This window comes from Camellia sinensis, chromosome 2 (assembly GCF_055761805.1).
Source record: "Camellia sinensis isolate YWXY chromosome 2, ASM5576180v1, whole genome shotgun sequence".
NCBI classification, from domain to species: Eukaryota; Viridiplantae; Streptophyta; class Magnoliopsida; order Ericales; family Theaceae; genus Camellia; species Camellia sinensis.
This window is the reverse complement of record NC_138962.1, coordinates 38,405,793-38,423,726: the sequence shown is the minus strand read 5'-3', so window position 1 is coordinate 38,423,726 and position 17,934 is coordinate 38,405,793. Positions and strand designations below refer to the sequence as shown.

Here is a 17,934-nt window from a genome sequence, read left to right as displayed (position 1 = left end):
TAATACTTATAATATGGGAAAAATGATCTATTGAAATATAAGTTTTAGGGAAAATTGGTCTAAGATCCCTGCCCAACTTTTGATAGGAGGAGAGGTCTACAATAATACTTTTTGATGCCTAAGGTCCCTCAACCTTATTTTAGGTTATAAAATGCCTAATTTACCCTTCGTTATAACATAAGTTTGTTTGGATTTTGGCAAGCTGAATATTCTATTGTTGACTTCTCGGTGGAGATTTTGGCAAACTGACTTCACGGTGGAGATTTCGTGGGAGATTTTGTAGGGATTTTGCAAGTGTTACAGTTGACTTGACGATGGAGATTGCTATGACTGTGTAGGTGTTACAACGGTATTGATCATGTAGGTTTTTCAGTGGAGTTGAATCAGGTATGTTTTCGATGAAGATTCCACATGGATTTCGATTTTTCTTTTTGAATTTTATGTAAGGATTTCGATTTCATATTAGTTTTTCGAGTATATTTTTCCATTAGGTTTTTGTTTTGAGATTTCAGTTTAAAAGAGAGGCTAGCTCAGTGAGGTTGTTTATAATTTTTGGAGTTGATTTTTCATTCTCTGTTATTGATCAATTTTAGAGAGAGGCTAGCTTGATAGAGTTGATTTTGATTTTTAGAGTTTATTATTCATTCTCTAATTTTTGATCAATTTCAAAGAGAGTTGACAGTGGAGTTGATTTTAATTTTTAGAGTTCATTTTTTGTGCTCTGTTTTTCATCAACATGCTTATCAATGATAAGTTTTGTTCTCTATTTTTTCAAACAAGAGAAATTTCTTTAAACTAGAGATAAGTGTAAATTTCTTATCATTTTTTATTCTTTAAGTTTTGTTCTTGTTTTTTCTGCACTTTTGTTGGTATGGTCTAGAGAAAATTGTAAGTTTGTTATTATAATCCAACGAAAATCATAGAGAAAATTATAAATTCATATGGACATATTATTATAAGTTTCTAATGTAGATAGAATCACAGAGAAAATTGTAAGTTTGTAGTCCAGTGAAAATCATAGAGAAAATTGTAATTTGTTATGGAGATGTTATTATAAGTTTGTTATTATCTTTTTTTTTTTCTCAATTGAATGCTTTGTGAGTATAATAGATCTTCTCTGTGAGTTTCTCTGCGTTTGTGTGGAAGAGTTAGCATTTTTGTCAATTTGATGTTAATGTGTTTTTGTTTTTGTGATCCTGAAAGTGAACATAAGTTCTTATATTTCTCTGGACTTTTATTTGTAGTTTAGATAAAATTATAAGTTTGTTATTCACTTTCAGTTTGTAGTTCAGAGAAAATTATAAGTTTGTAGTTCAAAGTGAATATAAGTTTTTGTTTCTCTAAGCAAAAGTTATTTTTTGTGTTTTTTCTTTCAGTTTAGATGGGCAGTGCAGTGTTTTTTGCTATCTTGAAGGTGTATATAAGTTTTAAATTTCTCTGGATCTTGAAGGTGTGGTTGAGTTCCATACTGCTTTATGCAAGTATGCTATTGAGGTTGGTTTTCATTTTACGTATGATAAAAATGACAAGTTGAGGGTTACGACAGAATGTGCATATAAGGAATCAAGGGGATGTATGTAGCATGTACATGCTTTAGTTGAAAAAACAAATGGGTTCGTTTACATAAGAACTTTGAACAATGAACATATGTGTGGTGTGGAGGTTCGTACTAGTAAACATGCTAGGATGACTTCCAGCTTAGTTTCTGGGTTGATACTTGAAGAGGTAAGTGCAAAACCTTTAACTCATCCAGTGGATGTTGTCAAAGAAATGAAAGACAAGTATGAGGTCTTAACCAATTATAACTGTGGTTGGTTGGGGGTTGAAAAAGCAAAATGTAGTATATATGGCACTACTAGAAAAAGGGATATATGACACGAAACTTTTTGCGACGGTACACATTGTCGTTGCAAAAAGCTTCTTTTTGCAACAGTTAATATCCTGTCGCCAATGGTCACTTATTGTGATGGTAATTTCTGTCTCAAAAAGAAGGAAGCATATGTTCAATGATTTTTGCGACAGCAAACCTATATCCGTCGCAAAAGGCTCATTTTTTGCGACGGTTCTTCTCGCCCGACGTAAATATATATTTTTAATTTTTTTTTTGTGATGGGCATCATTGTGCCGTCACTAATAGCCACAAAACACCCAAATTTCCCAAATTCTCAAACGCTTGGTGCCTTTGATATTTTCATTTTTCCCACCCCTCTTTTTCTCTCTCTCTCTCACACACACTCTCTCTTTCTCTTTCCATTTTCCATCTTCCATCTTCGAGTTCACTCTCTCTCTCTCTCTCTCTCTCTCTCTCCATCTTTCATCTACGAGTTCACTCCCGCCGACATCAGTTTGTTGATCCACCTTCACCAAGATGACATCGCCGCCCACCCTCTCTCAATCTCGCCATCGATCTCGGTCAGTACATGGATATCACCTCTCTTAAAGCTTCATAAGTCATCAACGTTCAATTGGTACCTCTCCCAACGGTCTTACAGATCCAAAATTTGCATTTTTATTTGCAGTTTGCACTCATCTGTTTTCATCTCTCTCTTTTAATTTCTTCAAAAACCCTAGAGTTTGAAGGTAATGACTCTCTCTCTTTCTCTATTTTAATTTAGGAATTTTGCATTCGATATTTGTACTACGAATTTGAAATTTCTGATTTGAAATTTATAAAAACCTAGAGCTTGAAGGGTAAGGGTTTTCTCTCTGCATTCGAAATTTGTATTACAGATTAAAATCCTTATAGAATAATAACCCTTCTCTATTTGTTGTTCTGTTTAGTCATTTTTGCTATGTTTTTGTCTGAATTTTTGGCCCTGTTTGGTAGGGCTTATTTCCAGCTTATTTCAGTTTTTAACTTAATTTAAGCTATTTTGATGTGTTTGGTTCAGCTTAACAATACAGTTTATAACTTTTTGTAAGTCAAAAATCAACTTATTCTTTGAGTGGGGGAGGAGAAACTTAATTTATAAGTCAAAAAATCAGCTTATGTTCACAGCTATAAGATATAAGCTGTTAGACTATAAGTTATAATCACTTTCCCACAACTTTACCAAATAGGACCTTTGTAGTCTATCTATAAAAATAAAGCAATCTCAGTTTTTCTCTTTATTGATCTGTTTTTTTTTTTTTGTGATTTTTTGACCTTTGAACATTTGTGCTAGAAGCAACTTAGTTTCCCTTTTTCTATTTTTTGTTTCAGTTTCATATCTTTGATCTTTTTTTTTTTCTTTTTTGTTTGTTTGTTTGTTTATATCTTCATCACCGTAATTGATTGATAGACTTGATGATGATGAAATAAAGGAGGAGATCTATGTGCAGGTTTGTTTGACGAGTTAGACCTCTAAAGTCAGATCTCTGTATCTCTCTCTGTTTTCTTTCCATTCCATATATTCGATTTCCAGATTTTTTTAAATTTCTTTTGGTTTTGTCTTCAGCCCTTTAGTCAAGTCATAGAGACGATGATGACGGAGTTAAAGAGATCTATACGTAGGTTTTTGGCTCAAACCCAAATTATAAACATTCATATCTATCACATTTGATGTTGTTCTATACGCAGGTTTTTGGCTCAAACCCAAATTATAAACATTCATATCTATCATAGTTGATGTCGTTTTGTTCATCGATTCACATATAAGTCCAACAAAATCCAAGGTTCTGACTGAGATCTTTGTCTGTCCTTCTCTTTTTTTACATACATGGTCTACTTCATCACTTTTCTTTCCAATTTTGTGATCTAATCAAATCTAATTTTCTAATTTTGTTTATTCAATCAGATCTAATTCTTTGTTATTTGTTGAGAAACTATACTATTTGTAAAACATTTTTTTATTAGAGCTCCTCTCCCCACTCCAATCCCCAATGAGGGTTGCTCTTATGTCCCCATGCCATTTTGATGGGGTTTCTAGAAGGTGCTGAGTAAATAGATTATAGTTTGGGGAGAATGTTTTGATGTATATTTTTATTATGTTTGTAGTTTTGTATATCAATGCAAGCAGGAAAATCTCCATGATTTGTTAAGAATTACTAGAAGTAAATAGTCTTTGTAAAATATCAAAAATTAAGGATGGATTGAATTAATGTTTCTATGAATGAAGTTGGCTATGTACCTTAATATCGATTCTCTGTGTGTGTTGTACATGGGCACTTTGGAACATGTTAATCCATGCAAGTATGATTTGATAAAGAAATTTTTGGTTTGACACTAATATGATATTCCGAGCAATGGAAACTTTCTTCTCTTTGTGATCCTGAATTTTAGTTTTATATTTGGTTGTTGCCATTTCACGGTATCTTCTTCACAACATTTATGGCCTCTTCATGTTACCTTGGTTGCCGTACTGGCTATTTTGTGGATCAGAATCAGATTACCATATTTTGAATTATATGTATATATTCTGTATAGAAACTCTAGTGCCTGTAAATTAAATTGGAAATGTGTACATAATATAAAAGGATATTGTGTTTTGTTTACCAAAAATTCAAAATAAGAAGGAAAAAACTTGCTATTCAAGAACCTATTTTTGTAAATATCATTTTTTGTTTAATTTTGTTCTCAAAAATCTTATTTATTTGAATATATGGTTTGCCAATCATGTCTATTTTTGTCATGGAATATGTAGTCTTGTAAAATGGGCCAAGTTGGTGTTCCTGAAATTGATGCTGCTTTATTACCCTTTTTTTAAAAAAAAAATAAAATAAAAAATTTGCAGACTATATATCACTAGATGAGCTATTTTTCTTCCTCCCTGTTTTTTCAATTTTCTTTTAACTCTAGCAACATTCAATTAGAGATGAAAGTATGCCAATTTCCACAAGCTAGTGAAAATTCATTAGAAATTCTTGTTCTCTGTTTCAATCAATGTGTGTTGCCTTAGTCCCTTAATACTAAATTCTTACTCTGTTACAAGTTACAATCTCAATTACTAATCTTGGTGGCACAAAAATTGATTTGAAAATTGCTAGTAATGATATCTATATGTCATTGTTGCTGAGTTGCCTCATATGCTTACATAATTTGAATAATTTCTAAACAGAAGCTTTGTTTTTGGGGCTTGCTGATAGCCCTTTAAAGGGCTTGAATAATTTGGATACATGCTACTGATTGTGATTTTGAGCAAGTCTCCATGACCATGAGTGCTTTCTGTATTAGTAACTGACCATAGAAAAACTGTTTAAAGCATTTTAAAAAGTTTAGTTTTTGTGTAACTACCTGTTGGATTTTAGTATTGTGGTAAGTAAGTAGTAGGTAACCACTTGGTTGAAATGGAGACATAAAAGATGATCCTTTTGTCAAATTTTCACTAAGCTTTCTAGGTTCCAGTAACGTATACCAAATCGTTTGAAGGTTGTAAAAACTTGAACTGATTTTAACTTCTAATAAATCACAACAGTGGAAGAGATGCCCAACTTAGCTGCATCATATTTATTATTATGTGATAGTTCATAGAAAAATTTATAAATTCTCAGTGTAATTGGAATGAATATATAGCGCGATCCACTGTTTGAATTGAACCTTTGCTCCATGGAATTCATTACACTGGAGTCAGAGAGGAGTTGTGCAGTTTTATCCAGTAGAGCTGGAGCAGGAGGTTTACAAGAGTACTCTTCAATGCAGTTGAACATTCTCAGAGGCGGCTTCTGTTTGTTTATTTTTTTTTTGTGGGTAAGCTACCTCTTTAGTTCTAGTTCATGAATATGTGCTCAAATCAGACATTGACAGTCTCACACATGTACGTATGGAGGGGGATTTTTTTTTCTTCTTATTTTAGCTGATTTTTGGTATAAATAATTGTTTGTTTACTTTTTAACAAACCATTAAACTTGCACATGTTGAGACTGCATTGAGTTTGTGGTCATCTGTCTCTCTCTCTCAAATTGGTATGCAACTTATGCATTATGGTCATTAGCCTTTCTGGCCACGCTAATATTCTCTGTCGTGTTCTATGAAATAGTTATGAAGTGTCAGTTTTCACTTGCACAAACCACCCTCCTGCAAAAAAAGATAGGCAAATTCCCAAATTCTCAAACGCTTGGCAATGCATTTGCTTATTTGCAATACAATTATCCCTTTTTTCAAATGACAATAAACCTGTTAACTGTGCTACTAGCTCTTCTTGAATTATTTTGCATATATGCTTGATTGTACAAATTGGAAAATTGTGGTTAATAATTAGTGTTGTGTGGTGGTCTTGACAAAGTTATCTGGCTTGGCTCTCAAGTTAATAAACTTGAGCTTGAAATTTATTGAATGTTATATACTATTAAGATCACTGTGCAGCTTATTGGAAAAAAGTATCTCCGCAATTGCTTGGAACTGGACTGTGCTTAAATTCAAATCATTTGTGCTTGTGCAAAAAATTGGGTTCAGCTAAAATATTGTAAATTGTGTTTTTTCAAAGCTAAACTCTAGCATTGTTCAACCATGTGTATTAATAAATAGTCAATGAGTCTTGATAACTTGGTTTTGGAATCCTTGAATGAGGATTGATATCATTTGGATGGCCAAAATTGATGGGAATCCTTTTTGAGGAGTTTTGAGATGACCATGACTGAAATTTTATATAAAATTCATCTGTCCTTTGATGGTTTTTACGGCATTTTGTTGTTAGAAACATCATATTCTAAACCATGCTCAAATCATTTAGGCAAGTTTGTCTCTGAGAATATTTGCAGTGAGCTTCATAGTCATATTTATGTGTTAGGAAATTTTGGACTATTGAATTAATTACCAACAAATCTATTGAGAAACATACTTATTCGTAGAAACATAAAATGAAGACTCAAAATAACTTGAAACTTGATTACATAAGGTAGGCTTGTGTGAAATTGCTAATTTGACCTTATTTTTCTTGGCATGCTATGCATCAATTCAGAATGTTTTTTTGAGATTGGTATATAGGCTGAATTAGCTGATAATACATCAAGAAAATTACTAGACATTGCATAATTTTGATATAGAACTAGTATGCAACAGATAACTGTCAAGTGATCCTTGCTGCAAAACATTGCAGAGTGTATGTGTGTCTGTGTGTCTCTTTCTATGTCTATGTAGAGAGAAAGATGGAGGACTGATTGGTGGATAGACAGATGAATGCTACAAGTTTATGAATAATAACTAGTGAGCTGTATACAATTCAAAAAGTATGGATGCTGTTGTTGCTGCTGCTGCTATGATGAATTATTCTGCAGCAGCTTATAAGCATAGACTTAGAATTTCTCTCTAGTTGAGCTATCCATTGGAGTATGGTAACTTGACTAATTGGATATGCCGATTCAAATTTACGTGTAAAGTCAATTGACTAATTGCACTTTGATTTGACTTAGATATTTGGATTGAGTTCTTCAGTGGCTATAAGGGCAAACTTGTTGAAGGATTTAGACTCTGAAAACATAAAGCAAACAATTTTTGGGACTAGGAAATCCATTTTTGTCCTAATACAAACTTTCGGGTGTCATCATTTGTGAGCGGAAAGTATATGCTGACTTCAGCAAGTTTCTACTCCAGCTACTTTCAGAAATTCCTGAAGTTACTGAGGTTCCAAGCTTTAGTGGGGAATCATAGTCTTACTTGCAAGGATTGATTGATGGATTTACCATAAATGATGCCTTGAAAGTTAAAAATATAGAGAAAGTGACAAACCATGATGTGAAAGTAGTGGAATACTTCTTAAAATAGAAATGCCAATCACATCCAGAAATTGCGAAGGTTTGAACTTGTCCTCCAGTTTTTTCAGATATTAAAATGACCAGTTTTAGTACATTTATTTGACATAATTCAACTGTTGGTGTTGTGTTGTCAGTTGTGTTGTGATGCTTATCATGATGTTAATTTTGCTAATGCAAAATTTTTTAGCAGTTAACCTGTTCTCTTTCAGTTGCTCAAGATAGTATAATGACTGCCTTTGTGTATTTGACATAATTGAATTGTTATTGTAGCCAGTCTTAAAGTTGCAATGTCTTTCATTATTCCTATTGCTAATTGAAATATTTTGTTCATTGGTATTCAAATTGTGGTAGCTAGCATTCCAAAATCTACTCATTTCCACCTCATTACTATGATTCGTTAATGTCAAATGCAACCATAAAGCAAGCTAATTGGGATGCTTCAAAAGTTCGTACAAAGTTGAGACAAGAGCTAAGGGATGAGATTAGAGACGAATTGAGGGAGGAGATGTGGGCAGAGCTTTTGACACAAATACAACAAGTGAAAGCTGAAATGTTGGTTATTGTGTCTCAGGAAGGGAGTACAAATCACAACAAACAGGTTTGGTATAAATTATGTTTTATAAATATCTAACTTAAGAACAATTCTATTATTATATATAAATACGATTAACAAAGAATACCATAAATATCATAGGTACTGGATGCATTGAGTGGCCACCGTGAACCTACGGATTATGAGGCCGATGAGAACCCCCATACACCACCACCAGATGATGCGGTACAACTTTCAAACACTTTGAAAACTTGTCAATTGTGAAAACTTGTCGTTTAGAAACTTTTTTTTTGAATCGGTTGATTCACTAAAATGGTCAAACGGTGTTGGATGTCGACGAACTAGGCACAAATAACTTGTAGGAGAAGACGGAAATCAAAACCGATTCCCAGTTTTGAATGTAGAGGCTAATTTCCGTTTATGAAAATTGTTCTTTAGAAAACTTTTTTCCGAACCGGTTGACTCACTAATATGGTCAAATGGCGTCGGATGTCAACGAAACTTGACACACACGACTAACTAGGCACAAATGACTTATAAAAGAAGACAGAACTTGAAACCGATTCCCGATTTTGAATCTAGAGCCTAATTTCGGTTTATGAAAACTTATTCTTTAAAAACTCTTTTTGAACCGGTAGACTCACCAAAATGCTCAAACGATGTCGGATGCCAATGAAACTTGGCACACGCGACTAACTAGGCACAAATGATGAGTAGAAAAAGACAGAACTCGCAATTGATTTTCGGTTTTGAATCTAGAGCCTAATTTCCATTTATGAAAACTTGTTTTTTAAAAACTTGTTCTTTAAAAACTCTTTTTTGAATCGGTTGACTCACCAAAATGCTCAATCGGCGTTGGGTGTCAACAAAACTTGACACATGTGACTAACTAGGCACAAATGACTTGTAAGAGAAGACGAAACTCTAAACCGATTCCTGATTTTGAAACTAGAGCCTAATTTCTGTTTATAAAAACTTGTTATTTACAAACTTTTTTTCCGAACCGGTTGACTCACTAAAATGCTCAAACGCGTTGGATGTCAATGAAACTTGACACACATGACTAACTAGGCCCAAATGACTCGTAGAAAAAGACAGGACTCGAAACTGTTTCTCGGTTTTGAATTTGGAGCCTAATTTCCGTTTATGAAAACTTGTCTTTTATAAACTCTTTTTTGAATGTGATGATATCTTCGCATATCGATATTGTAGCTTACAATCTTTTTTATTTATTTATTTATAGAAATATCAAATATTTTACATTTTCTATAGGTATGAAATTAATTATATTGTAAATAATGATTTTTTTTTTTTGGGTTTCTTTTTGCAGGTGCGACCCCTTTTGAGCATGTGATGATATCTTCACATATCGATATTAGAGTTTACTATTGACATTAAAACAAGTTATAATATATATATTTTTTATTTGTATTGTCAATACTTTTGTTTTGCTTTAGATACAAAAATTTTAGTTCTTAAATATAAAAAATTATTTGTATTGTTGGAGGATGTTTTATATATTTTTGTAAAGAATATTTAGTTGACAATTGTTATGGGGTACATATATACGTATGATTTTGTGGATGTGAATGTGGATGTGGATGTGGATGTGGATGTGGATGTGAATGCATTTTATTTTAGAAAATATTAATAATTTGTAAAGGGAATGAATTAATAAAATATATATTGATTTTATAAAAATAATTTTATTGCAACGATGTAAACTGTCGCAAATATGGTATTAATTTAATTCAACTTTTTTGCGACATTTTAGACCGTCACTAATAATACTTTTGGCGACGGTTTAAACTGTCGCAAATACAATATTATTTTAATTCTATTTTTTTTGCGACGTTTTAGACCGTCACTAATAATACTTTTCGCGACGTCAAATGCCGTCGTTAAAAAAGTTTTAGCGACGACAATCAATATCGTCACTAAAAGTGAAGTTTTTTCTCCTTTTTTGTGTCAGGTTAAACCGTCGCAAAAACCATTGATTAGTCGTCGCTACAAGAAAGCGACGGTTTGTTACCGTTGCAAATACTTTTTGTCACGCCCCTTTCCGTCACCCCCTATTTTCCGTCGCTACTCCGTCGCAAAAAGTTTTTTTCGACGATATGTGAACCTTTTGCGACGTTTAAGACCGTCGCAAAAGCCCCGATATTTAGTAGTGTGGGGATTCTTGTTTGTCGTTCAATCAATTACGGTGGTATTTTGATAAGGCATTGAAGAACAATCCAGGTAGTCGTTTTGAGTTAGATTTTGAAGATAACAAGCATTTCAAAAGAGTGTTTGTGACTTTTCATGCATGCATTGCTGGTTTCAAATATTATCGGTCATTGCTGTTTCTTGATGGAACATTTTTGAAAGGATGATACAAAGAAGTTATGCTTGCTGCGACGGGAAAAGATGGGAATAAAGGTAATTGTAAATATATCTAATTTTATCTAAGTATGTGAATTTTTTATACATGTGGGAATTGAGTGAATTTTCTATTTTTGTGGTTATGTTTTGTGATTTTTCTCCAACACTTTGAATTTTCTCTGGTTTTGGTCATTCTGTGAATTTTCTCTGGATTTTGGTTAGTGTGTAAATTTTCTCTGGATGTTGTCATTGTGTGAATTTTATCTATAGTTGGTCACTGAGTGAATTTTCTCTAGATATTGTCGTTGTGTGAATTTTCTCGGTAGTTGGTCACTAAGTGAATGTTCTCGATAGTTGGTTATTAAGTGAATTTTCTCTGGAGTTGGTCACTAAGTGAATTTTCTCTGGATATTGTCATTATGTGAATTTTCTCAGTAGTTGGTCATTAAGTGAATTTTCTCTGGATGTTGCCAATGTGTGAATTTTCTCTGGAGTTTGTCACTAAGTAAATTTTTTCTAGAGGTTTCCATTGTATGAATTTTCTCTGGATTTGGCCATTGTGTGAAGTTTCTTTGGATGTTGGCAGTGTCAAATTTCTCTGGTTGTTTATTGTTCTAATTTTATCTGCATGTGTATGTCTAATATGCTTGTTCTTATTTGTTTTGTAGGTTTTTTTCTTATAGCTTTTGCCGTTGTTGATGCTGAGAATAAAGACAATTGGTGTTGATTCCTTGAACATTTATGTGAAGTATTGGGATCAGAGAGGGTGATAAGTTTCATATCAGATCGACATTGTGGTATTGTGGAAGGAATTGCTAGATTTTTCTCTAATTGCTATCATGGATTTTGTCTTGAACATCTAAAGAGAAATTTGAGGGATAAGTTATCATGTGGAAACACAAATTTGGTTAGCGAGATGATTGTGTCCAAAATTTTAGAATGTGCATATGTGCCAACAAAGGCATCATTCTGTGGAATCGCCTCTTGTCGTGCCCCGCCTTTCGGAAAGGGTTTGAAGACATGGCCTCACAGTTCGAACTCCCGCGGTTCTGAATCTAATCTCACAAAATGCAATGTGAAATTGATAAACACTAAGAGTCCAAATCCGACAAACTTTTTTGGAAAATCGATTTTAAATCAAATAATGCCAAAATTGGATTGCTTTGCCAGATATAGAGTCGCCATCTAAATATTTTATTTTTGAAAAATTTAGGAAATTGTGACTCATGCCAAAGGCCACCTGTCCGTCATCACCAAAGTAGCCTCAGCTCGGGAACTTGGGTACGAAAGGGAAAGGTCTTGAAATGAGCACCCCCGCTCGCCCCAATCAAAGATCGGCTTCTACTAATTATGATATGATATTTTGTAAACATTATGTGCTCTTATTTCGGTTATTAAATTAGCTTTACTATGTGACACGCACAAGCAAGTGTAGACTAGTCGCAAGACTTGAAATAGTTCAATTCGTGCTTGTTTTCGAAAATGGTTTGAATTTGCCACCTTAAGTGGGCTTAAAAATGCGGATTTGCCACCAAACATAGTGGGCTTAAACACATGATTTTCCACTCAACAAAGTGGGCTTAAAACACACATTTATTGAATTGTTCCAATTCAAACAACAAGCCTTCATCTACAGGCATTCATGCAGTTTATCAAGTAAGCACATAGCCTCATGGCAAGCATGCAAAACATGGCAACATGGCAATCACACTCATGCAAGTATGCTAAAGCATAAAACTCACTGAGTACTCCAAGCCAAAACAGAAACTAGTTAGAAAAAATGCGTGACCCTAACTATACAAGATGCCTAATACAACACATGCGATAATACAATTAATAGGCTTGGCTACTAATATGGCATATGAATCGATTTGAACAACATGCGATTAAACACGTATTCAAGGAAATATTGAATTAACAATGTAGTTTGAATGATGCGCCGAGTCTCGGTGCATGCAATACGAATGAATGGATGCAAGCATCAGGTATGCTAATTTAAAACATGTCCCTAAACTAACCATCGAAAGTAGGTAAATAAAAGGGTGAAAGATATGGGGTTGGAAGACATACACACACATGCACACACACTTATTTACAACATTACACCCTCGCGAAGGAGGGTTCGAATGAATAAGCTAACTAGCTATGCTAATTAAGTTAACTAATTATTACAAAACGAATTAATTAACTATTCTAAGCTAATTAAATATTACAAATCAAATTAATTAGCTAAACACTTAACTAACTAATTACAAAGCAACTAGAAGGTCTCAGGAAGTGAGGGATGCATGCATGCTTAGCTTCTCCACCCGAAAAGCCACCACCTTGCAACTGAATGCCTCTGTTTGCACATTTGAACACCAACAGTGCTGCTAACTTCCAGAATACCTTTGCTCCACCTTACCAACATACTGTGCAAATTTCATTGATGGCCGGTCAGCTACCAATGGTGGCCTCCGACTACCATTGATGGTCGATTGGCTACTGCTGGTGGCTGTCGGTCCGACTACCATTGATGGTCGATTGGCTACTGCTGGTGGCTGTCGGCCACTGCTGATGGCTGGTCGGTCACTGCTGACCTGAATTTCCTCTTGCTGCAACAAAGAACAAACAGAGGCAAAGCAGTATATTCTCAAGGGTTGTTTGTATTGTTACCCCCCTTGTCATCAAACAAGTTCACATGAGTGTAACTCTTGGCCCTCAAACCATCAATCAAGTAATTTCCATGCATGATGGCTAAGGAACCAAGTTTGTACAAGTTAATGAGTGCAAAACAAGACTAAAAAAGACCACCACCTTATCATGCATGATCAAGGGTGGTAGTGACTAAGGAAAGTAGCACATTTCATCACTTTTGATTATGGAATGTCCCATTTTCCTTATGTTTGAATTAACGTCCGATTCGAACACATGCAATGCAACACGAAAGATGCTTATCTTGCCTCTTTTACTTGTCCAATTTTGTTTACTCATTTTAATTACCAAAACCATTCTTTAATTGATTTGTCCATTAGTGAGTGTCCTCTAATGGAAAGATGACTCAAACAACAAGTTGCTTTCGGTATGAAAGAGGCATTACACTGTTAGTAATGAACCCCCTAAGGGATTAAACCATTAGGTGCAACACCTCCATTTCACACTTAGGCAAACAAGTGGTTTGAAACCACTTTCAAAGCAAACAAAGGAGTGAAAAATGGAGGGAGATTGTAGAGATTTTAAGTGCTGAAATGAAGTGCAAAACAACACTAAAACATGCTATTAACTCAAAACAATGATAGTAAATGCCTTAAAACACCAAGCTAGTGAAGGAATTAACACTACAACTATGTAATACAAGGCTCAAATGAAATAACCAACCCAAAATAGAGCCAAAACAGGTCAAAACAGAGGCAAAAACATGCTGGACTAGAGTTAAGTTAAGTTAAGTTAGAAAAACATGCTAACTCATGAAGCTAACTAGGCATGCAAACAAGACAAAAGGAGGGGAGGCTAACCCCTCAAATTTTGGACTTCAAAAGTTGATTTTTACTACTGAAAAACCTCTGAGATTTAGTGGTTAAAAGGTCCAAAAAGTTGTTTTGAAAATGGTGAATAATAGCACAAAAGCTTAACAAGCTAAGAAGCAAAAAGGGTGAACAACCCCTTAACTCAAAACAGCCTTATACCACAATTTTTAGGTCATAAAAACAGAGGTTTTAACACTTCAAAACCAGCCTTAAATAATTTAAAAGGATGGCAAAACAAGTATATAAAGCAAGTAGAAACAAGGCAAGTGCTATACCTTTGAAGCAAATCACAAAATAGCTAATAATCCAAGCTCAAACCACCTTCTAGAGCTCAAAGAAGGTCCCAAGTTATCTCAGCTCAAAGGTGAGAGTATTTGGTTAAAGGTTGGTATACAAAAGCTAAGAGAAACTAGGCAAATGTGTGCAAAATAACAAGAGAGAGAAAGAATTCTACAGAGAGAGATATATTTTTGTTCTAAAAATGTTAACCTCCTAAAACGGGGGAGGAACCCTCGTATATATAGAAAAACAAGTCGTGAGCTTAGAAACATCTCACCATACATGTGTATGGAGATGCAGCTCAGTGAGCAACAGTTAGCACAGCTAGCAACAAATATCTGGAAAAAGAGACTAATGGTCGTCAGCCACCACTGGTAGCCGACAAGCACAAGCCATGGCCGACAGCCTCTGGTGTTGGCCGACAGGTCACCCACTCTTCCAGACCAAAGGCAACAAGCTCTTGGTCCAAAAACATACACAAAACAGATACGGTTTAGAGGCTTAAAGACAAGGCGTTCCACCGAGGACTTCGGGCGCTCAAAACGAACACAAACAAACACAATCATCGAGTGCACAAACAATGACGTCCAAGCCTTGAGAATGGTAAAAAATGGGGTGTCTACAGTTGCCCCTTTTTGACAGAACTTGGAAGTCATGAAATGACGGGAGTAAATCTTAAAGCCTAGAGATGACCTATTTTTGACTAGGCCGAAGACTTGGACAAGTAAACAAACAAGACAAAACAAATGGTTAAGCCCGCAGGCCACCTACATATCCCTTTGCAAGGAATCAAACTAGCATAGTTCTGGGGCAAGATGCAAATGATATGCACGATACAAGAACATAACTTATGATCATGCAATGAGGCTGTAATGAAACATGTAGATGTAAATGTTATGCAAAGAAATGCTATATTTAAACCGAAACAAGGTACAACAAACTCAAACATGAACAGAAGTAAGTAAACATGAACCAAACTACATTTCATGCAGAAAGGATATAAGAAAATTATGCAAGCTTAACCACGAATCACGTAGGAAAGGCAAAGAAAAACACAACTATCGAGCGCACCCGAGGTATCAAACAAGATTCCAACGTGTTGCACATGCGAGGAGAAAGATAATGTGAACACAGGGACAGACCCGAATGTTTTGAATCGGAGCGTCCTAATGCACCGCACGCGAAAGGAGAAGAAGGTGATGTGAACATAGGGACGCACCCGCGTGTTCTAAACCGAAGCATCCTAACACACCACACGCGAGAGGAGAGAGAGGGTGAACACCGGGATGCACCCGCGTATGCAAAACCAAAGCATCCTAACACGCCGCACGCGAGAGGAGAAAAAGGGTGAACACCGGGACGCACCAGCGTGTTCTAAACCGAAGCGTCCTAACGCGCTGCATGCGAGAAGAGAGTGAGGGATTAGGAACACTGGGACGCACCCAAATGTCTCTAACCGAAAGCGTCCTAACGCGTTGTATGCGAGAAGAGAAAGAGGGTGAACATTAGGACGCACCCGTGTGTTTTAAACCGAAGCATCCTAATGCGCTGCACGCGAGAGGAGAAGAGGGTGAACATCGGGACGCACCCGCATGTTCGAAACCAAAGCATCCTAACGCGCCGCACGCGAGAGGAGAAAGAGGGTGAACACCGGGATGCACTCGCATGTTCGAAACCAAAGCGTCCTAATGCGCTGCACGAGAGAGGAGAAGAGGTGGTGTGAACACCGGGACACACCTGCGTGTTCTAAACCAAAAGGAGTGGTTCGAAGGATAGGAATGATTTCACTTAGAACTCCTTTGAATGAACCGTACATACAGTATCGTGCTTGCATAAGAGAGAGGCTCAACATGCATAACATAGTAAGAATGCATGTTCTATGCACAATAAACAAAAGCATGTTATATGCAAATGTATTGACAGCATGTTCTATGCAAGATAAATTGGAAGCATGTTCTATGCAACAAGGGGAAAGTGCATGTTCTATGCAACAAGGGAAAAGTGCATGTTCCATCCAGTAGTAGCAAAAGCATGTTCTATGCAATAATGGAGAGATGCATATTCTATGCAATAATGGATTGAGTAGCAACTTCCGATTTACCTCTTAGAAGAGTTGCAACATGTTTTAAAAGGATACACCCCGTTCATGTTGAGTAGCACTGAACATCATGTTTTGAAGACACGGCTTAGAGCTTTCGCAGAGGCAATTGGAACTTAAAAGTGAACTTTCTTTGCATTTCTTAAGAAATGAAGACACAAAACAACATCAAAATTCAAAGGAGGAGCATTGGGCACTTGTCGGCCACCAGGGGAGGGCGTCGGCCACCCGTCAGCCACACATGAAGGTTGTCGGCCACCAGTGGTGGCCGGTCGGCTAGCGATGACAGTTTTGGGGACATTTTAGACATTTCATGTCGGGTCTTTAAGTAAACACGCCCAAACTTCATTTCCCCACTTCCCCATTGCCGAAAATCATCCCTTTCTCTCTCTAGACATTTTTCTCCTCTAGATCTGCGCTTTATATGCGTTTTCCAACGCCCCACGAACGTTTGATTTGCTAAAACCTCTTGATTTCCTTTGTTTTGAACTGATTGAAATTTAATTTCGGTGTTTTTTTTTCTTTATTTTCACCACTTGAGGCTTGTTTCCCTCAAGTTCTTCTTGCGTTCTGTGCTGTTTCCCAAACTTTGACTTTTTCTTCCCGTTTTCTCTCTCCTAGGGTTGACTTTCATTGACTTTTGGCATTTTATACCCATTTCCCTCATTTTCGCCCACTTTTTCACCTCCTTTCCAAATGGCGGATGACATTTCGCATGACGGATCTTCTTCGGGGATGGAGGTAGATCCCAAGCCTGTACCACTACCACCTAGGGTTCGACCCTTTGACCCAGAGACATATCATCCTGAGACACATGTGCTTCCACCCGACATCATTCTTCATTTCAAAGGGTTTGCACGAGGTGTGCCAGAACACCTCTTGCTACGAGAGCTGGAGTCCCATTTATCCTACGGCGCCACCGAGGTATACACTGTATTCTTACATTTTCCTCAGTTTACCCTACATTTCTTGCATAAATCACATTCTTGCACTGTATTTCTAATACTGCATTTCATCTGTTTGGGTCAAATACATTCTTGCACTGTATTTCTTACACTGCCTTTCATCTGCCCATTCTGATTGCAGAAGGACTCACACTCTATCAGAGGATATAGAGCCACATCCGCGAGAGAGTGGTACACGGAGCTCCCTGCCAGCGTTTGCCAGATCATCGATGAGGTCGGCTTCGGCTTATTTTGTATGGGGCTATCACGCCTCATAACGAGCAGGCCCTTAGTCAGCGCACTGGTAGAGAGGTGGTGGGATGCCACCAACTCTTTCCACTTCTCTTCTACGGGGGAGCTGACAATGACTCCCCATGACTTCGCCATGCTCACTGGCATAGAGGTAGGGGATCATCTGATCTGTTACGATACAGACATAAACGAGTGGGAGGCTGCCTGGATCTACCTGGTGGGAGCTCATCCGCCTATCTTTCGATTAGGGATGGTGCGATACACTTGGTT

At 36.3% G+C, this 17,934-nt stretch overlaps 1 protein-coding gene across 50 annotated transcripts; it reads left to right on the top strand.

The window, feature by feature from the left end:
* The first annotated feature begins 1,967 nt into the window (after window positions 1–1,967).
* On the top strand, window positions 1,968–9,805 carry LOC114293087 (uncharacterized). Of its 50 annotated transcripts, none has more exons than XM_082914134.1 (9): window positions 2,109–2,412; window positions 2,520–2,580; window positions 3,282–3,321; window positions 3,438–3,489; window positions 3,560–3,654; window positions 5,550–5,665; window positions 8,024–8,266; window positions 8,363–8,446; window positions 9,552–9,805. In XM_082914134.1, exons 6-9 carry the CDS (start codon window positions 5,612–5,614, stop codon window positions 9,573–9,575), a joined length of 405 nt encoding a protein of 134 aa, XP_082770260.1. In that variant the 5' UTR covers window positions 2,109–2,412; window positions 2,520–2,580; window positions 3,282–3,321; window positions 3,438–3,489; window positions 3,560–3,654; window positions 5,550–5,611; the 3' UTR covers window positions 9,576–9,805. The 50 variants fall into 50 exon arrangements, 49 of the variants coding, with proteins under 49 accessions (XP_082770248.1, XP_082770260.1, XP_082770273.1 ...); XM_082914147.1 differs by having other exon boundaries at window positions 8,020–8,266; XM_082914128.1 differs by having other exon boundaries at window positions 5,492–5,665.
* The last annotated feature ends 8,129 nt before the right edge of the window (window positions 9,806–17,934 follow it).

What these genes read in the sequence shown, in the direction of transcription:
- LOC114293087 (XM_082914122.1), top strand. Translation starts at nt 2,110, where the DNA reads ATGGGCATCATTGTGCCGTCACTAATAGCCACAAAACACCCAAATTTC. An exon ending in AAAAACCCTAGAGTTTGAAG is followed by an intron (nt 2,581 to 8,114) that starts GTAATGACTCTC and finishes ATGCTTCAAAAG; the next exon opens with TTCGTACAAAGTTGAGACAA. An exon ending in GTACAAATCACAACAAACAG is followed by an intron (nt 8,267 to 8,362) that starts GTTTGGTATAAA and finishes TAAATATCATAG; the next exon opens with GTACTGGATGCATTGAGTGG.